The 17,652-nt window shown below is 40.2% G+C and overlaps 1 protein-coding gene across 2 annotated transcripts; it reads left to right on the forward strand.

Moving 5' to 3' along the window:
• Positions 1–264: 264 nt before the first annotated feature.
• Positions 265–16,378, forward strand: LOC109634513 (alpha-2-macroglobulin-like). 2 transcript variants are annotated; one of them, XM_020095044.2, is made up of 36 exons: positions 265–434; positions 584–764; positions 866–1,022; positions 1,500–1,552; positions 2,016–2,036; positions 2,534–2,699; positions 2,786–2,870; positions 2,981–3,101; positions 4,025–4,139; positions 4,236–4,345; positions 4,430–4,597; positions 4,834–5,061; positions 5,255–5,318; positions 5,460–5,605; positions 6,439–6,588; positions 6,973–7,113; positions 7,199–7,289; positions 7,692–7,854; positions 8,346–8,571; positions 9,312–9,438; positions 9,619–9,740; positions 9,822–9,873; positions 10,173–10,256; positions 10,638–10,814; positions 10,917–10,992; positions 11,931–12,087; positions 12,332–12,406; positions 12,664–12,826; positions 12,924–13,111; positions 13,302–13,514; positions 14,907–15,019; positions 15,245–15,335; positions 15,414–15,482; positions 15,572–15,677; positions 15,773–15,814; positions 16,122–16,378. In XM_020095044.2, the coding sequence occupies exons 1-36, from the start codon at positions 358–360 to the stop codon at positions 16,124–16,126; spliced, it is 4,323 nt and encodes a 1,440-aa protein (XP_019950603.2). In that variant the 5' UTR covers positions 265–357; the 3' UTR covers positions 16,127–16,378. The 2 variants fall into 2 exon arrangements, with proteins under 2 accessions (XP_019950603.2, XP_019950602.2); XM_020095043.2 differs by having other exon boundaries at positions 280–434; positions 7,199–7,298.
• Positions 16,379–17,652: the final 1,274 nt, after the last annotated feature.

Here is a 17,652-nt window from a genome sequence, read left to right on the forward strand (position 1 = left end):
TGTTCATTTTATTTTTAGACCAGATGTTTTATCACAACACCAGTCAGGATGGTGTTGTGATAAAACACCTCTGTCCGCTCTCTCAGGTCAACCCTCTGTGAAATATCACTTTAGTCCGAACGAATACACAATATTAAATACATTTAAAAGCATCTCTGACACGGTCTTAAAGGCTGAGTCTATAAATGATTGACTTATGAGTCAGTGCCTGCCTGGAATCAAACAGAGCTGTTGCATTAGAGTGTGTGTGGGATATGTCAGTGTGTGGGTGTGTTTGTGTTTGGAGGCTGGGATGCGGGGGTTTTGCATCAGTGGCTATTTAACAGACGCTGACTCTGAGGATCATCTCAGTCAATCATGGGTCGTCCTGGGGTTCAGGTGTGGACATGGACACTGTGTGTCCTCTTCAGCAGCATGTGTGTCGCTCACGGACCGTAAGTTTGCCTGCTATGTTTATTTTTTTCGTGTGTGTGTATTTTTCTTTTCAAACTAAGGTTTCGATCCTGTTGATTTGCGACAGAAGTTTGGGTTGGTGTTTCCTGCGTGATAGATCCAGTGTGACAGGCTGTTTCTGTGTCTATAGGCATTACATGGTAGTCATCCCTGCAGTTCTTGAGGCCGGAGCTGAAACCAAATTTTGTATGAGTCTCCTGAAGCCTAACGAGACTCTGGAAATGACCATCACTCTGATTTCTATTGAGAAGAACACAACCCTTCTGAAGAGATCATCCAGTGAAGAGTTTCACGACTGCATAGATTTTAAGGTCAGTTCATGAAAAAGGCATCGATTCAAAGGACGTGTTCATTAATTCAGTATCAACACACATAGTTCTCCTGGTGGCTACAGAATCTCTTTCTCTCACAGGTTCCTCTGGTGCGGAATGAGGAGGTGTACAAGTTTGAGGTGGAGGTGAAAGGCGACACGTTCCGCTCAAAAGAACTCAGGAGAGTCATGGTTAAATTATACCAACCAGTGACGTTCATCCAAACAGATAAACCCATCTACCTCCCTGGACAAACAGGTAATTCTGATCTGATGATCTATGTTGTTGTGCACAAAATGCTGTATATCAGTGATAGACAGCTTTCTCCTTTAAAATCACAATTTTGGGGTCAGGGACTGCAGATTCCTGTCGACGCTGCAAGGCCTGGTGGGAAATACCTGGCTCTCCCCTGATCTAGGAGCTGACTGGTTTAGTGTATGAATAGAACAAACGTGGTGGATGGTGACAGACTAAATATCTGACAGACGGATAAAGAAAATTGATTTTCAGAAACAGACAGATGTGGCAAAAGTACTCATATTCTTTACTTAAGTGAAAGTACAGGCTCTAAAATGTACTTGAGCACAAAAGTAAAAATGTATTTTTAACTTCAATAGTACACGATGCCTCACAACTCTGCAAAACGAAAAAACTTGTAGGGAAACAAAACAGCAGTTTAAGAGGCCTGTCAGGATATTTGGCAAAAGTCTCATTAAACCTCTTTGCATTTCTCAGTGCATTTCAGAGTGGTCACAATGGACTCCAGCATGAGGCCCGTCGCTCAGCTGGTGAGTATTTCGAACTGTCTCCATCTTGTAGATTCCGCTCACAAAGCACAGTATAATATCACAGCAGTTATGTAATGAACTGACAGGCATAGATTTGCCCTTTAACCACAGTTACTGTATCTCTCTGTTCAGTCACCTCCGTCTGAAGGGTCAATAGCACAAGCAGGACTCTGTTTGCAGAGTCTATAGACCTGCAGGCCACTAACACTGGTTTCTCAGAAAATAAAACTTAAAGTGCCTCGTGTTTTCAGGTTGTGTGTAGTATAATAGCTGTCGTCTACATTGACCTTGTTGGTGTCTGCATTAGATAATCGATAGTGACACATCAGAGCATTAGCTGCTCGTTACTGTTGTGTTTCTGATTTCTTACCCACCCTCATCAGGACACTGCACGATGAGAACAATGTGAAACAACCTGTCTTTCAACAAAACTCTCTTTGTTTCTTTCTTTCTTCTCTTGCAGTATAATTTGATTGAAGTCGAGGTAAGTCTAATGACATCCACTCTATAATGCACTCACACTTTAACACACTGTGCACTGGAGGTAGAGGAGGTTTGCATGCTGGTAGGTTAAGCAAGTTACATTTATTTTATATATTTTTTAGCCTTTTCCTTCTTAAATCAAGTCAAAATTTTCTGATGGATGAAAAATCTTAACTCAAGTTGTAGCTTTTAAACAACATGACAGTAAAAAGCTTTCCTCATGATTTCTTTTGTCAAACTATGTTCAAATGTTTATTTAAATGTTGACAGTGTCTGTAATTGGCTGGTAGTATGTTGGTTTGGCATTTAGAGTAGTTTAAAAAATAAAAGTGTATGTAGGTGAAGTGTTGGGTGAAAGTACTGCCCAATCTTATCAGAAGAAGAAGAGGAAACGCTGAGCAGCATGTTGAGCACTGTATGTCTGTGTGACATCCTTTTACATTAGTTTCATATTTGTGTCATAAAAACACGTTCCTTCCCATTTATTTTATGAAACAGGATGCTTATGATAACCGAGTCGCACAGTGGCTGAATGAAACAGCCGACAGCAGCATACTGCAGCTTTCTTACTCCTTGAACTCAGAGGCCCGGGAAGGAATCTACCAGGTTATTGTGACTGTTGGCGACTATAGAACATATCACAGTTTCTCGGTGGAGAAATATGGTAAGTTATGTTTATTTAAAAAACAGTTACATTTTCATCTACCTGCAATGAAGCAATAAAGTTTAACAACCATATTTAATCCACAGTTTTGCCTAAATTTGATACGACTGTAACTGTAGCTGACACCGTCAGTATTTCGCAGGAGGAAATGAAAGCTGAAATATGTGCAAAGTAAGTCAAACCCTTTTATTGACCAGTGCACTCTGAAAATAGTGTAATTCTGAAAAAGATGCAGTTTTGTGATTGAATGTCTTTTCAACAAACTCAATGTGTTTTTTCAGGTATACATATGGACAACCTGTGCCAGGGAGTGCCAAAGTTAAGGTTTGCCGACCTTATGATACATATTATATTCCTGTAATCTCTCAAGATCCTGTCCCATGCCACGAGCAGACCGAGAAGGTACAGTTGACAAATTCATCTCTCAGCAGAAACAAATAGAAAAGTGTAACTGTGTTTTTCTGTGTATCAGTGTGGGGGCGGTTACATGTAATCATTCAAGTATACATTTACTTATTGATTTATCTTTTTATTTATTATCCTTAAAGGTTCAGTGTGTAGAATTTTGTGATATCTAGTGTTGAAGTGTTATGTTGCAGCTGAACACCCCTCACCTCACCCTCTCCTTCCAAACATGAGAAATAAACTGTGGTAGACTTTAATTTTCATAAAAACTCAAAAGGTGTTTAGTTTGTCCAGTCTGGACTAATGTAAAAAACATGGCGGCCTCCGTAGAGAGGGTCCCCTCCATGTAAATATAAAGTATTTAAATATAAAGGGCCTTTTCTGGGGTAAAGAAAACTACAGTTCATATAATTTAGATGAAATGAACTAGTGAAAACATCATGAGGATTGTTAAATTTCTGCCAATAGATCCCTTTCACCTAAATCTGACACACTGGACCTTAAAATGCCAGCATTAGACTCAGTTAACCCCGCCCACCCAATTCACATACAGACACAGAAATACAGAAAAAAAATCAAAACGTAAAAATAGAAACAAATAAGTGAATAAATATGTTTAAAATACAAACATGAATGAACAAATATAGCCCCTTTTTTCATTTTCATTACTTCACTTGCTCCATTTACCACATTTATTTCTTTATTTACCTTTATATGCCAGCGTTAGACTGAGTAAACCCCGCCTATCTCAATCTCATTAACATACAGACACAGAAAAGTAAATTGCATTCTTACAGTATTTACAATCCCTCAGATTGTAAATACTGAGAAACTGTGAGAAGTTTACAAAATCTGGATGAATTTAAGGAGTTTCAGTTTGAATTAAATCTGTCTAATCTTATTTCACTTGTGTTTTTTAGATGGACAAGAAAGGATGTGCCACTTTTACCTTCAAGATGTCAAGCTTTAGAACAACCCAAAAGGTGGCTCAAGATCGTTTGGATATAGTCGCTGACGTCGAAGAGGAAGGGACAGGCAAGACTTGTTATATTTGATATTTTATTCATATATTAAAGAGATATGTTGTAGCATGGCACATACATTGTTGTAACATGGAGGATTCCTGCATAGGTATTTCAAGACAACAGAACAAGAGAGTGCAGATTTCATATGTTATTGGAAAGCTGACGTTCGTCAACATGGCCAAGATTTATGACAAAGGATCAGATTTGGAAGTCCAAGTAAGTGCAGATTGTTCTCTTCACATCGTCAGTGTGAATCGACAGATTTAATTTGGTTTTGATACTCTGCTGTGCCCCTAACAGGTTAAAGCAGTTCACTTCAATGACACACCCATAGCTAACATGGAGGTCTACGTATTTGAAGGAGTGAGGTGGTCCGCACATCGGCTGCAGAATCTCACCACTGACAGCGATGGTTTGGCCACTTTCTCGCTCTCCACAGCTGAATTCGATGGTGACATCATGCTGCACGTAAGTAGGAAATGAAGCCACAGCCACATGAAAACGCTTAATGACAGTGACAACAGCCCAAGAGTGAGAAGCTAAGGTGTTTTAAATACTGCAACTGATCATGGGTGCACCATTGTATAGTGGCTGCATTGGAACAGGAACTGTGTCTGCACCCCGACATTTAGCATTTCTATGATAACTGAACTCACTTTCCAAAGTTTTCCTCCACTTCAACATGTTTCTTTTCTACAATCTAGGTTAGTGATTCACCAACAATGAGCTACTCTAGTTATAGAACTCCATTCTACGAGTCCGGCCATTACATAGTGTCTATGACCCAACCTGCCTCTACTGACACCAAATCAGTCAGCTCCCTGGAGGTGGTGGGGAAGGATAACCCACTGTCTTGTGACACACAAGCACAGATCTCCATCAAATACACTGTCGTTGGAGAGAATCAGGGCTCCATGATGCTGATGTACCTGGTGAGTTGTAGTCGAACTATTTCTCGTCTTGTCACAAGATGTTTTTCACAGAAATATGGACATGGAAAATGTATTTTAAAATCACATGGGATCAGTTCATCATGTTCATTCAATGAGATCTCCCTCAATACATTTCTATTACAAATAAAGGTTAATTAATTTAGATTTACAAACCTCTGCTCAAACTCTTTAGGCCTTATCCAGAGGAGCCATTATCAAGCAAGAATTCAAAAAGATTGAAGTTCAAGACCTTCCAGGTGAGTAGAGACAAGCTTTAGTCAGGAGTCTGGGAAATCTTAGTAATATGTGGGGTTTACATTACATGAAAATACACTTGAACTGCTCTTTTATTACATGGAGACATGTGAATGATACTTGTTCATAACTTCATCTTTCAGTGACTGAGGGTGGAATATTCTTTGAGCTGAATGTGTGTCCAGAAATGGCGCCACACGTCCAGGTCTTGGCTTACGCCATTCTCCCCAGTGAGACTGTGATCGCTCACAGTGCTGACTTCTCCGTAGAGAAGTGCTTCAGTCACAAGGTCAGTGTGACCGTCTACCCAGGCTTTCTACAAGGATATGGAGTAGCAAGCCAGTAGGAGAAAGTAGTCAATGAGTTCAACTTGTGTCTCCGCTCAGTGTGTGTGTGTGTGTGTGTGTGTGTGTGTGTGTACAGAGAATTACAGCAAATGGGAGTAAATCCAAACCAGGCTTCTTATTAGAATATGGACAATTAAACAAATCAAACAAGGAGTTAGATTTAAAGGCCATAATGAGCCTTTATAAAACAATAAATCTATTAGCAAGCCGGCACTTGTAGAAGCACGGATATAAAGTATGTGTTTATGTAGAAAACCACATCAGAATTACTTAATTAATGAATTACTTTTACCTGAGTTCGGTGACAATCCAGACACGTGGTGTTGTCATCTGTGTACGACAAGTTAACGTGTCCCCTATCTCAAGTCACAAGGTGCAGATCAACCTCTCAGTCAGCCAATCCACAGAGAATAGATTATTATGTAAATATGGAATATGTGCAGCGTTCATTTTCGAGAGCTATGCTGCTCTGACCTCCTCCATCCCCACAAGAAAGAAACCAGCCTGAGCACAACAGGCAGTGGAGAGTGGCAAAGATAACCTTAGCTCGTAATATCTTTAACAAATGAGACCAACCATTGGTTCTGCTGCATGGGACTGCCTTTAACAAAAGCGTGCGAGCATACCAGCTCCTTTATCATTTTTGACATTTGTTAAACATGTAAAGAAGTTGGGGTAGAATATATAGAATAATGTCACACTGTCAATATTCTAGACTCTAGTCTTATTCCAATAAAGTCCAGATGGTGGCACGTGTGTTTTCTGTGTTTGACAGGTGTCGCTGGAGTTTCGTCCATCCTCAGCAGTCCCAGGAGAGGAGACCACCATGCAGGTGAACGCCCAACCAGACTCCCTGTGTGGAGTGAGCGCTGTCGACCAGAGCGTCCTCATCAAGAGTCCAGGGAAGACGCTGACTGCAGACAAGGTAACTGCCACTCTATAAATAGATGCTTACATCCTGGAGTTTTATTTTCCTCTGCAGAATCGTTCCACTGTTAATAACCTCAGTTACACAGACGCTAATTGTTTTTCTTCTCCCTCTTCCAGCTGTTCCCTGTTACCACCAGTGTAATACAGCTGTTTAATGTAGTTTAGTGCTAATAATGTTTCATTTAACCCAGTTGTAAAGCATGCTGTTGTAAAAATACCACATGATAAAGTCTGTATCCCTGTGAAAAAGTCTACCAAAAGGATGAAAGTGCTGTTTTGTACTTGTCATCCACCTTTTGAGATGAAACAGCCCCAAATCCAGGAATTCAGTCATCTTCATGCAGCAGTTTCAAGCTTTGAACCTTTTTTTTCTTTACAGATTTTCGACTTGTTGCCTATCACCAAAGGGTCTTATATTCCGTATGAGGTAAACGATCCAGTAGAATGCTTGCGGGTGAGACCAAGAAGATACAGTATGCCATATCCGACTGAGAGTAATGATGCTTATACAGTTTTCCAGGTACTTCCACACACAGATACCGTCATAATAAAGGATTTTTTTTTTTAACATGCAGTTAATGGTTGTATGTTGTTTGAATGCCTAGAGCATTGGACTAAAGATGGCTACAAACTTGTTTATCCGAATGCCGCCATGTCTCAGCTTCAGAGGAAGACAATATCACCAAGGCCACGTCGGTAAATATGGTAACTGTTGAGAAACCTGCAATAAAATAATTCATTGTGTTACTGCCAGTGGTGGAAGAAGTACCGAAACATTTTACCCTAAAATGAGAAAATCATATTGACTTTAGGAGCGGGTCCTCTTTACGGAGGCCGCCATGTTTTTTACAGTAGCCCAGACTGGACAAACTAAACACCTTTTGAGTTTTTATGATGACTGAAGGTTTCCACAGGTTCTCTTTCAAGAGGAGGGTGAGGTGAGGGGTATTGAGCTGCAACATGCAACTTCACCACTAGATGTCACTAAATTCCACACACTGTACCTTTGAGTAAAGTAACAAAGTAAATGTACTATGTTACATCCCACCACTGGTTACTGCCGTCTTCGCAGTAACATATTTTCTGGTTTCTTTTCAGGTATTGCATATGACGTTGGTCCTGTAGTTTCCCGAATGGAAACACGACTGTTGTCTGCACCTGTGGCAGTTGGAGCTCTCTCACCAAATGCTGAACCTCCGATAATAGAGACAGTCCGTACTTTCTTCCCAGAGACTTGGATATGGGACCTGGTGGAAGTAGGGTGAGCTTGTATATGAATCAAATATTAGTATAACTTTATGTTATTACATTGTTGGATGTATAGAAGAGTTTTTCACTCTGACTTTCTTCTTTTTCCCTGCAAACAATTATATTATTATTATATTATATTATATTATACAAGAGCCTCAGAATTATTCCTTCTTATTGGTGAATCTGCCTCAAACTGTCTTACAATATATCGTACATTTGTATTATTTTCTGGGCAGAGCTTTTTGTAAACAGTGTATGGTGCAGTGCTCATCCTACCTGGTTTGTCTGCAATGAAGATTTTTATAGTCAAATTTGTCAATTTTCATAAATTGACTCAGGTCTTAGTAACAAAATACTATAGTTACTTGTGCATTTAACCCTAAACATTAATCATCTACCCACACTATTTTTATCTTCTATCTTCTTTGTTTCATTTGAACCATATGAAGGGAAGTTTTTCCAGCTCACAGTATCTGTGTCTCTGTGTATTTGTTTATCCAGAGCATCTGGAATGACAGATGTGCCCCTCACTGTCCCTGATACCATCACCACCTGGGAGACGGAGGCTTTCTGTTTGTCCCCTCAGGGTTTTGGCTTGGCTCCTCGTAAAGAAATCACTGTCTTCCAGCCATTCTTCCTCGAGCTCACGCTGCCCTACTCCATCATCCGGGGGGAGCAATTTGAACTGAAGGCTACAGTCTTCAACTACCTTTCCAGTTGCATCATGGTAATGGAGGTTTTTAAATAGCCTGAAAACTACCAGCATCAACTTTCTGATGTTTAGTAGGTTTTATGTTTTCTATCTTCGCCTGCAAATATTTACACAAACCTGAGTCTGATGGGAATGTTTTACAGGATGAAATGACTCAATGAGGTCAAATTCATGGTGAAATCTTAATTTGATCCAGTTTTTTTCCCCCCTAATAACTGTTATGATAAATTGTGATTACAATTACTTCCCTGAACCCTTCTGTGGGAAACCCTGTGTGCATCCTACACACATAGTGCAATGTTGATTTTGACCTATAAAATAGATTGAATTCATCTGTACACTAATGGATGTACACCACACCTTATGAATGAGTTATGAATTAAACCAGCATCTAATGCTTCTCATTTAAACGGTTGTTACACATAATGGATTTGCTCGGCTTCAACATGGACTATGTTTTTTTAGCATGGACCTGAAACATGTAATTCATTAGACCAACAAAATGTCGCACATTGGTCAACTTAACTTATCAGTCTTGCAGGTCAATTGAAATGTTTGAATAATCCTTTTTTATTGGGTAGGCCAGTTTTCAAACTAACCAATAATGTGATATCTGTTGAAGATTGAATAAGTATCAATGCAACTGAGACGTAGAATCGGGTTTGTCTGTCTCAGAAAATGCAGCAGTTTGAGCAACTGTACACATTTGCTTCACATAAGCAGTTTCAAAATATATTGTTGTGTCTCTTGAACAGGTCTCTGTGACGCCAGCCAACTCCTTAGATTACACCCTCACCCCCCTCTCTGGTGATAAGTACACATCCTGTTTGTGTGGCAATGAGCGCAAGACCCTCAGCTGGAACATGTCCCCTATATCTTTAGGTGAGGCTTCAAACATTTATCTAAGCCAAAGCTGGTTGAATCACTGTCTCTGATTCCACATCTTTTACGTATATCTCTGTGAAATCAGGAAGATCCACCACAGTGGCTAAATACTTTTATTGGATTTATTAAAATTCTCAATCAAGTTTCTAACAGGTGTTGATGAACTTTTTTTCAAAGGGGTTGTGAATGTGTCGGTGACTGCCGAGGCTGTGGCATCTCACGCTTCCTGTGACAATGAGATTGTGGCCGTTCCTGACAAAGGCCGTGTCGACGTGGTCACTCGATCGCTCATAGTAAAGGTGAGTCACTCAAAGCCTTTATTTTTAATACAAGATGGAAACTCTGCAACACTCATTATTCCATAACTCTTTCCCTCTCAGGCTGAGGGAACTGAAATGACAAAGACCCACAACCTGCTGCTCTGTCCAAAAGGTAAGGAGACCACCACTTGCAAAAAGGCAGCATCTACTGGTTATTGTGGCCTTTCTGCCAAGTTTAGTGAGAGCATCTTCAAAACTTTCAAACGTCATTACTTAAATGCATGTTGATATATTTTCTCAAAAGGAATTTAATATTTGAACAGAATGTGCTTTAAGACAGACCAATGTTTCATTGTGTTGATCTTATTGCTTCGTCCACTAACTGTTCATACATCTGAATGACGTCCTTGTTTTGATCCTGACCTTGGCTTGAGTTTGTCTCTAAGGTGGTTGTACTCTGTCTGTACACAGGAGGGGCTTTGACAGAGGAAATAGAGTTACAGCTCCCTCAGGATGTGATCGTTGGATCAGACCGTGCCTCACTATCGGTTCTGGGTAAACTGATTTTTACCGGAGTTAACAGCTCACCTTTTTCTCGATGCCTCAGAAATAAGGACAATGATAGTAAAAAGGGACATTTGGATATGTTTGTCTTGTTTTTAGAGATTGCATTTTGTTTGTATAATACACCCATGGCACTTTCATGCAGTACAAAAAGCAGTTATTTAGTCAAAATGTACACATTTGTGTTGAATTACTGGAGCACTTGTGATTTCAGGATTATACTTGTATAAAGAACACAATTTCTATACTTAAGAATTCAGTACAATTGAGGGAAAATACAAAAACTCCTTTTGTGCATGACCCTCTGTATCCGCTGTGCAATGACAAAGCAGTGCAGAGACTCAAGTTTATTGAGTCACTGTATTTGTGCAGGCGATATCCTGGGTCGAGCCCTGAAAAACCTGGATGGGCTGCTGAGGATGCCGTATGGATGTGGCGAGCAGAACATGGCGCTCCTGGCCCCCAACATCTACATCCTCCAGTACCTGAAAAACACACATCAGCTGACGCAGGCCATCAAGGAGAAGTCTACCAACTTCTTGTCGAACGGTGAGCCTCCGTTAGCTTTCGCTGAATAATCTGGGACGGGTCAAATCGGACATTGTGTGAATCATTATGGCCTAATGAGCTTATATTTCTTTTATTCTACAGGTTACCAGAGACAGCTGAACTACAAACATCATGATGGAGCTTACAGCACATTTGGAACAGGAACAGGGAACACTTGGTGAGAAATGACTGATGTACATGGAATTATTGTATCTACCTACTTATTCCACAACAGCAGTCTGACTGTCTCTCTGTCTGTCTGTCTGTCTGTCTGTCGGTCTCTCTTCCTGTCTGTCTGTCTGTCTGTCTGTCTGTCTGTCTGTCGGTCTCTCTGTCTCTCTGTCTGTCTGTCTGTCTGTCTGTCTCTCTTCCTGTCTGTCTGTGTGTGGAACATATATCTCGGGAACCGTTCATCTTGTTGCCATCACACTAAGCATGTGTATTATTAATGGCCCAGGGAAGTGCCCTGTAGCAGCCATTGGGCCATTGGCAGTGTGCTAATGGTCAGTCTGTGAACCGAGTAGATCGTCTGAGTACTCAGATGAACTTCAGCTGCACTTATCAACTGGAAGTCTGTGGCCAGTAATAATTTTCCTGCCAGATCATTTTAAACATTTGATTATGTTTATTCCACTATATTGCATTGTGGGTGCTGATCTCCATCGTTCATAGAATCACTCAAAGTCAAATCAGAAAGTTTGTTTTGTTCCAGCAATGCCTTATATCAAGTTGAATTATAGAGCTTTTATTTTGAAAGGTTGTGAACTAAAGATTGAGTCAGACCTCTGAAGAAGCTAACATGCATAGAAAAACAACAGCAGTGCAGTAAATGATTCAAAATTATATATAAAACACAAAGTAACAGTAATCAAGCAAATTCAGTTTAATTTTATGAAAACATTTACTATAAAATCTTCATTGCAGATAAAGCAGGTAGGATGAACACAAGGTTTTAACTTCACTCTGCACCATAGACAGGCACTAGTTGCTTGAACTAGCCTAACTTTTGACCTGTAGCATATTGTGTTACGTTCGGATTCATGAAGCAGGGTACAGAACAAGTGTGTTTCCTTATTTTCCTTTTGTCAGCGTCTAACTTTGTTTTGATGTCCTCAGGCTGACTGCTTTCGTGTTGAGATCTTTTGCCAAAGCAAAATCTTTCGTCTACATTGACCCAAGGATTATTGAATCGTCTAAAACTTGGCTGGAGGAAAAACAACTTGAAAATGGTTGTTTCCAACAGTTAGGAAAACTTTTTAACAACAGGATGAAGGTGAGCTTTCTGTACCTGTAGATTGTGATGAAAATAATATCACTTCAAACCGAAGAGTCGACATTTTATTATCGCTGAATAATATCTTGCTGTACTTTGTTTGCAATGTGTGAGTGAAAATTGTTTGTTTAATGGAATTAAAGTGAATGTGGATGCAAGTTCAAAAGCAAAAGTTTGTGCAGTGGGTCCCTGGGTGTTACACACACAGTGATGCCGATATGTGAATATTGTTTCCTCCCTACAGGGTGGTGTATCTGACGAAGTGACACTCACTGCTTACATCACTGCTGCTTTCTTGGAGATGAATTCATCCACTGATGTGAGTTAACTCCCTCCCCCAAAATTATCTCACGCTGTTTCACTCAAAACTTCACAATAAAAAGATAGACATATACGTGTCCTGTATATAAATGAGAGTTACATTTGTCGGTTCATGTTGTAAAAATCTCTTTGTGGTGCTTTATTTTGTCAATGCTTGTTGTTGTTTTGCTACTGTGGTATCTTAGTGGTTCTGATAGAAGATAGACTGAAGACTCTTACTTCTCTATAATGATCATTTCTAAATATGTGTTATAGGATGCTGTGGTGAAGAAGAGCCTGTCCTGCCTTAAGGGGTCAGCCGGTAACTTCAGCAACACATACACCACAGCTCTGATGGCGTACGTCTTCACCCTGGCAGGAGACATGGAGACCCGCGATAACCTCCTGCAGCACCTTGACCAAGTTGGACAAAAAGAAGGCGAGCTGCTGTCCTCCTAAAGGAAATCTTTCTGTCTTCACTTACTGTCTTAGTAGCTGACCTTATGCCTGTGTGTTTGTGGATGGATGTGTTTCAGGGGGTCTTCTCCACTGGTGTCAGACGGCAACAGAAACATCGGCCTCGCTGTCTGTGGAGATCAGCTCCTATGTGATGCTAGCCAAACTCAGTGCCCTGCCCACTGCTGAAGACCTGGGCTACTCCTCTCGCATTGTCAGATGGTTGACGGGTCAGCAGAACTACTATGGAGGCTTCTCATCCACACAGGTACAGTGTGGAAGCTCTAGTTAAATAAATTAGTTTTAGTAATTAGGATAAAGAATGATAAATCCTATAGCTTATCTGAAAATTTAATTTTGAATGGCGACCTTCCACCTCTTCCTGCTGAATGTGTAAACACAAGTGAGTATATGTGTAAAGATTTAAAGTAACATAAAGTATTTTGTGTGTGTTGTAGGACACAGTGGTGGCTCTTCAGGCTCTGGCTCTTTACTCCACTCTGGTGTTCAGTCCAGATGGTTCAAGCCAAGTGACGGTCCAGTCCCCCAGTGGTCAGCTGTTGTTTGATGTGAACAAGGACAACAAACTGCTGTACCAGGAGACGATGCTGCAGGACAAGAGAGGAAAGTTCCGCGTGAAGGCAGAGGGCGACGCGTGCGCCTCAATACAGGTCAGTCAACACTGGAGCTGCTTCTGTTTGATATACGCTCACCTCAACAGGCTAACAGTTTCAGTGCAGAGAGTCTGCGGTGAGCTTTGTTTCTAATTTCAAATAAATGACCGACTGTCCAAATGACTGGATTTTGATTTGGAAGAAATGACCAGGTCGTCCTGAACTCTCACAACCTGGGAAATGACTTGATGCTCCGTGAACTGTTCATCGTGATCGAGGTAGACATTTTAAGCAGGCTTCCTCGTAATCAGGGTTCATTGGGTTAATGAACCAAGGTTTGATACCTTGTGCCTTGAACACACAAGAGGATTTTCAACTCTTGATTTTAAAAACATGGGATATTACAGACATAGAGATGACTTTTCGTTTCACAGTGGCGCTTCCAGAGACTTCAGATCTCACAGAAACTTGCGTGATTCTTTCCTCTATTCTGTATGGTGGTTGGCAAACTATTTTGGATTCCGTTATCGCCACCTTCTGACCTGGAGTGTCAAAAACTTGCATGATTGCACAAAGAGAAAAATAAAACAAAGAGGTGTGTTATGGAATTTTCATAGACACGGTCTCTTGTCCTCTCATAGTGCAACAGGCTGTTGTGTTTGGGAAGTGCGAGAGCTTGGCGAAGGTCAAAGCCTTCACTCCCTAGACATCACAGATATGAGACTGCGTAAGCACGCACTAATGTCTCCATCACTAGAAAATACATTTGCTTGTTTAGGAACAAGCACACCCGTAGATTAAATGATCTGTTGGGGTTTAAAGTGTGACTGCAGGAAAGCAGATTTCAGAATATGAGAGAGCATCATGCACAGATGTTGTATGGATGAATTCTGATTTTCTCCTGGGCCAAGCTTCAATAAATATTTCACCATAAAACGTCAAAGGGCAACTGAACGCTTTCTTCATTGATGAGTTGACCATTGATCAGCAGATTGTCCACAACAAGGTGGACCGATGCTGTAAGTTTGCTGTACTTTCACGTGTACTGTTTTGAAGCAAATTGAAAAGGGAGAAAAAGAACTATGGATGTAGTCATGGATGAGAATGCAGAATTGGCATTTAAATTTTCAAGCATGAGCTGGAAATGTATTGTTGTTGTTTTAAGTCGCAGCTGTACAAGCTCGCAACATCCGTTTGGCGATGCTCACTGGTCAACTCGCTGTCATCGTTTCTGTCGGAGAGAATATTATCATGAATATCAAACATGTTTGATTATCCTCTAGTGTGCAGAGGCCCTTAATACAACAACATAAAACCAGGATGTGTAAATGGGACTCCCTTGAAAACAACATGGTTCTTCTCAGTGTGTCATAAATTTGAGCAAAGAAAATTCTTGATATTAAATTTCAGTATTTTTAATCTGATTTCCCTTGTCTCCCTGTTTCTCAGATTAGTCTTCACTACAACATCCCAGTTGTGACTGATGTCAGAACCTTCAGTGTTGATATGAAGGCTGAGGCCGACTGTCCAAAGAACAAACTCAGTCTGTTGCTGAAGTGCCTGTAAGTAATCTACTCCCATCATTAGTGTAATGATGGGACTAGATACTCCCATCATTACACTAATGATGGAGGCGCAATGACATTTTTGACAAACAATGCTCCGTCAGTGTGTAAGTACCTGTTGGTGGATGAACCTGTGGGAATTGATGCCAAGGTGCTCAAACATCCTAACTGTGACGACAATGGTAAAAGTATGGGACATCACATTTTTATGGTTTATTGCAGATATAATGGAAATGAGGAAAATACAAACATGGTGATCCTGGACATCAAAATCCTCTCTGGCTTTGTCCTCGAACCTGATAATTTGAGGAGGGTGAGTTATTAGTGTAACTGAGACTAGTTTACATCTGTTGTTGATGTGAAACCAGATTGATCATCATCTCCCCCACAGCTCAGAGGCTCCGTGCTGGTGGATCGTGTTGAAGAGAAGGAGGATCGTGTTCTGGTGTACATCTCAGAGGTGAGAGGAATTCACAGTGAGGGTCAAGAGATGAGGAGTTTCTAAATTTGTTAGTAATTGTGTCATCTGTCTTTTTTTTTTACCAACAGTTACCAAAGGGCATACCCATCAACTACAGCTTGAATCTCATCCAGCAGCTGCCAGTGCAGAACCTGAAGCCAGCGGCGGTCAAGCTCTATGACTACTACCAGCCAAGTAATTCTGACGCTCACACACACAAACCCTACGTCCCTTTACAGAGACCACATCAAGCATATATACATCTGTCCTTCTATTCTTCTTTTTCTCAGGTGACCAGGTTGATACAGAATACAAGTACCTTTGTCCTGCAGGTAACAATACATGATTATACAAGAACATTCGAACCCAACCATTTTAATTAACTAGATCTGGATTTTTATTTGAGAAATCTACGAAAATGTTGAAAAACACAATGTTGAAGAAAGTGAAAAATAATTCCCGGAGCCACCTCAAACTTTTATGGATTCTTCCTTAAACCATATCTTTCTTCCAAGATTCATGGTTATTTGTTCGGTTCTTTTTGTGAAATGCTCAGAACTAGGCCTAAGTTATGATGTCAGTAACAACTGTGGACCTCACATAACATAATAATATTTTAAACCTTCTTTCTTTTTGCAGCTTGAAGAGAGAAGAGTTTCCAGTCGTCGGGTTGTCACTGTTGCCAGTTTATTTTTAAAAAAAGATCTGCATTTTATTAAAGATACATTTTGTGCTTCCGGTGAAACTTCATATCTCTTTGCATACTTTGCGTACATATACACACACAAACTGTTTAACACATGCTCAACACATTTCTGTCTAAATACTGTATGTGTGTCTGAGGTGAAACTAATGGAGAATAAAATAATGTGACGTAAATGTCCAGCTTAAAGTTACAGTGTGTAGAATTTTGTGATATCTAGTGTTGAAGTAGCATGTTGCAGCTGAACACCCCATACCCATCTATGTATCTATCTATCTATCTATCTATCTATCTATCTATCTATCTATCTATCTATCTATCTATCTATCTGTCTATCTGTCTATCTGTCTGTCTATCTGTCTGTCTGTCTGTCTGTCTATCTATCTATCTATATATCTATCAAGATGATTCACAAGCACACACGCACAGCCAACAGATTAAAAACACAGTCCTGACATATAAATATAAATGTGAAAAATGAATGATTGAGAATAAAAAGCAACACCATTGGTCTATGAAAACTGATTTGAAAAGATCTTCAACATGCCAAGAGAGGCAAACTCTCTGACTTTGCCTCGAGTGCAAATTAAGTTGACTTTTTTTCATTTACATCATTTTTATTTCAGCTAAAACAGAGCCAAATCATGTAATAGTAGTAGTAGTAGAGGTGGACATATTTTCTTTATACTGTAAGTATTTGGAGTCCGATTGTGCTCTAATATCTTCTGTGGACACTGGTATTTTATGCAGTAATCACAAATAAAGGGATTAACTCCATTCAGAATGACACACCACCACTGGAGGGCTCTGGAGTGAAGGAGAGCAAACAAGTGCAGGCAGAGAAGCTGAGCGTGACTGATGGTCACTGCTCAGAGGAGCAGGACAACAGGTTCAGTGTCACGTAACAAGTCCACGTTTAGTGTTGATGTGTGCTCATGTTTGTGGGTCCATCCCGGCAAACATGACTTCTTCTTAATACTTCATAAAACACACAATCAGATTGAATTCAAATCTTTACACTCTATTTATAACTTGCTGTCTTTATCCCTCTGGTTTTACTGCTGATGAGGTTTACTGTCTGTGAGTGGCGCTGTTGTCTTGTTTTCTCGTCATCACCCTGGGTGATTACAAATCACTTTCCAGTTTCTTAAAGAATCAAGATGTCTTGAGTGGGTGAAATACTTTTAGATCTGATTCCTACACAGTTAACAAATCTAATAGCTTCTGGGTTCCTTGCTAATTTAGATGCAGTCAAACTAAAACACACATGTGTCATGCCTGATTGGTCAATTTTACATTTGACATTTGACAAGCCCAGTCTCACAAAGTTCCACCTTTGACAAGAAAACACTCAGGAGAGAAAGGTTTGCTTTTTGTTCACGCAACAAACTCGATTGAGTTCAGGAAAACCAAGCCTGACTACCTCACTGACATGGAAGTGGGAAGATAAACAAATGTAGGAATACA

This window comes from Paralichthys olivaceus, chromosome 11 (assembly GCF_024713975.1).
Source record: "Paralichthys olivaceus isolate ysfri-2021 chromosome 11, ASM2471397v2, whole genome shotgun sequence".
Classification (NCBI taxonomy): domain Eukaryota; kingdom Metazoa; phylum Chordata; class Actinopteri; order Pleuronectiformes; family Paralichthyidae; genus Paralichthys; species Paralichthys olivaceus.

Excerpts from the sequence above, each read along its gene's own strand:
- LOC109634513 (XM_020095043.2), top strand. The coding sequence starts at position 358 with ATGGGTCGTCCTGGGGTTCAGGTGTGGACATGGACACTGTGTGTCCTC. Across the intron at positions 10,815-10,916 it reads TACCAACTTCTTGTCGAACG|GTTACCAGAGACAGCTGAAC; the intron begins GTGAGCCTCCGT and ends TTTATTCTACAG. Across the intron at positions 13,112-13,301 it reads GAGGCTTCTCATCCACACAG|GACACAGTGGTGGCTCTTCA; the intron begins GTACAGTGTGGA and ends TGTGTGTTGTAG.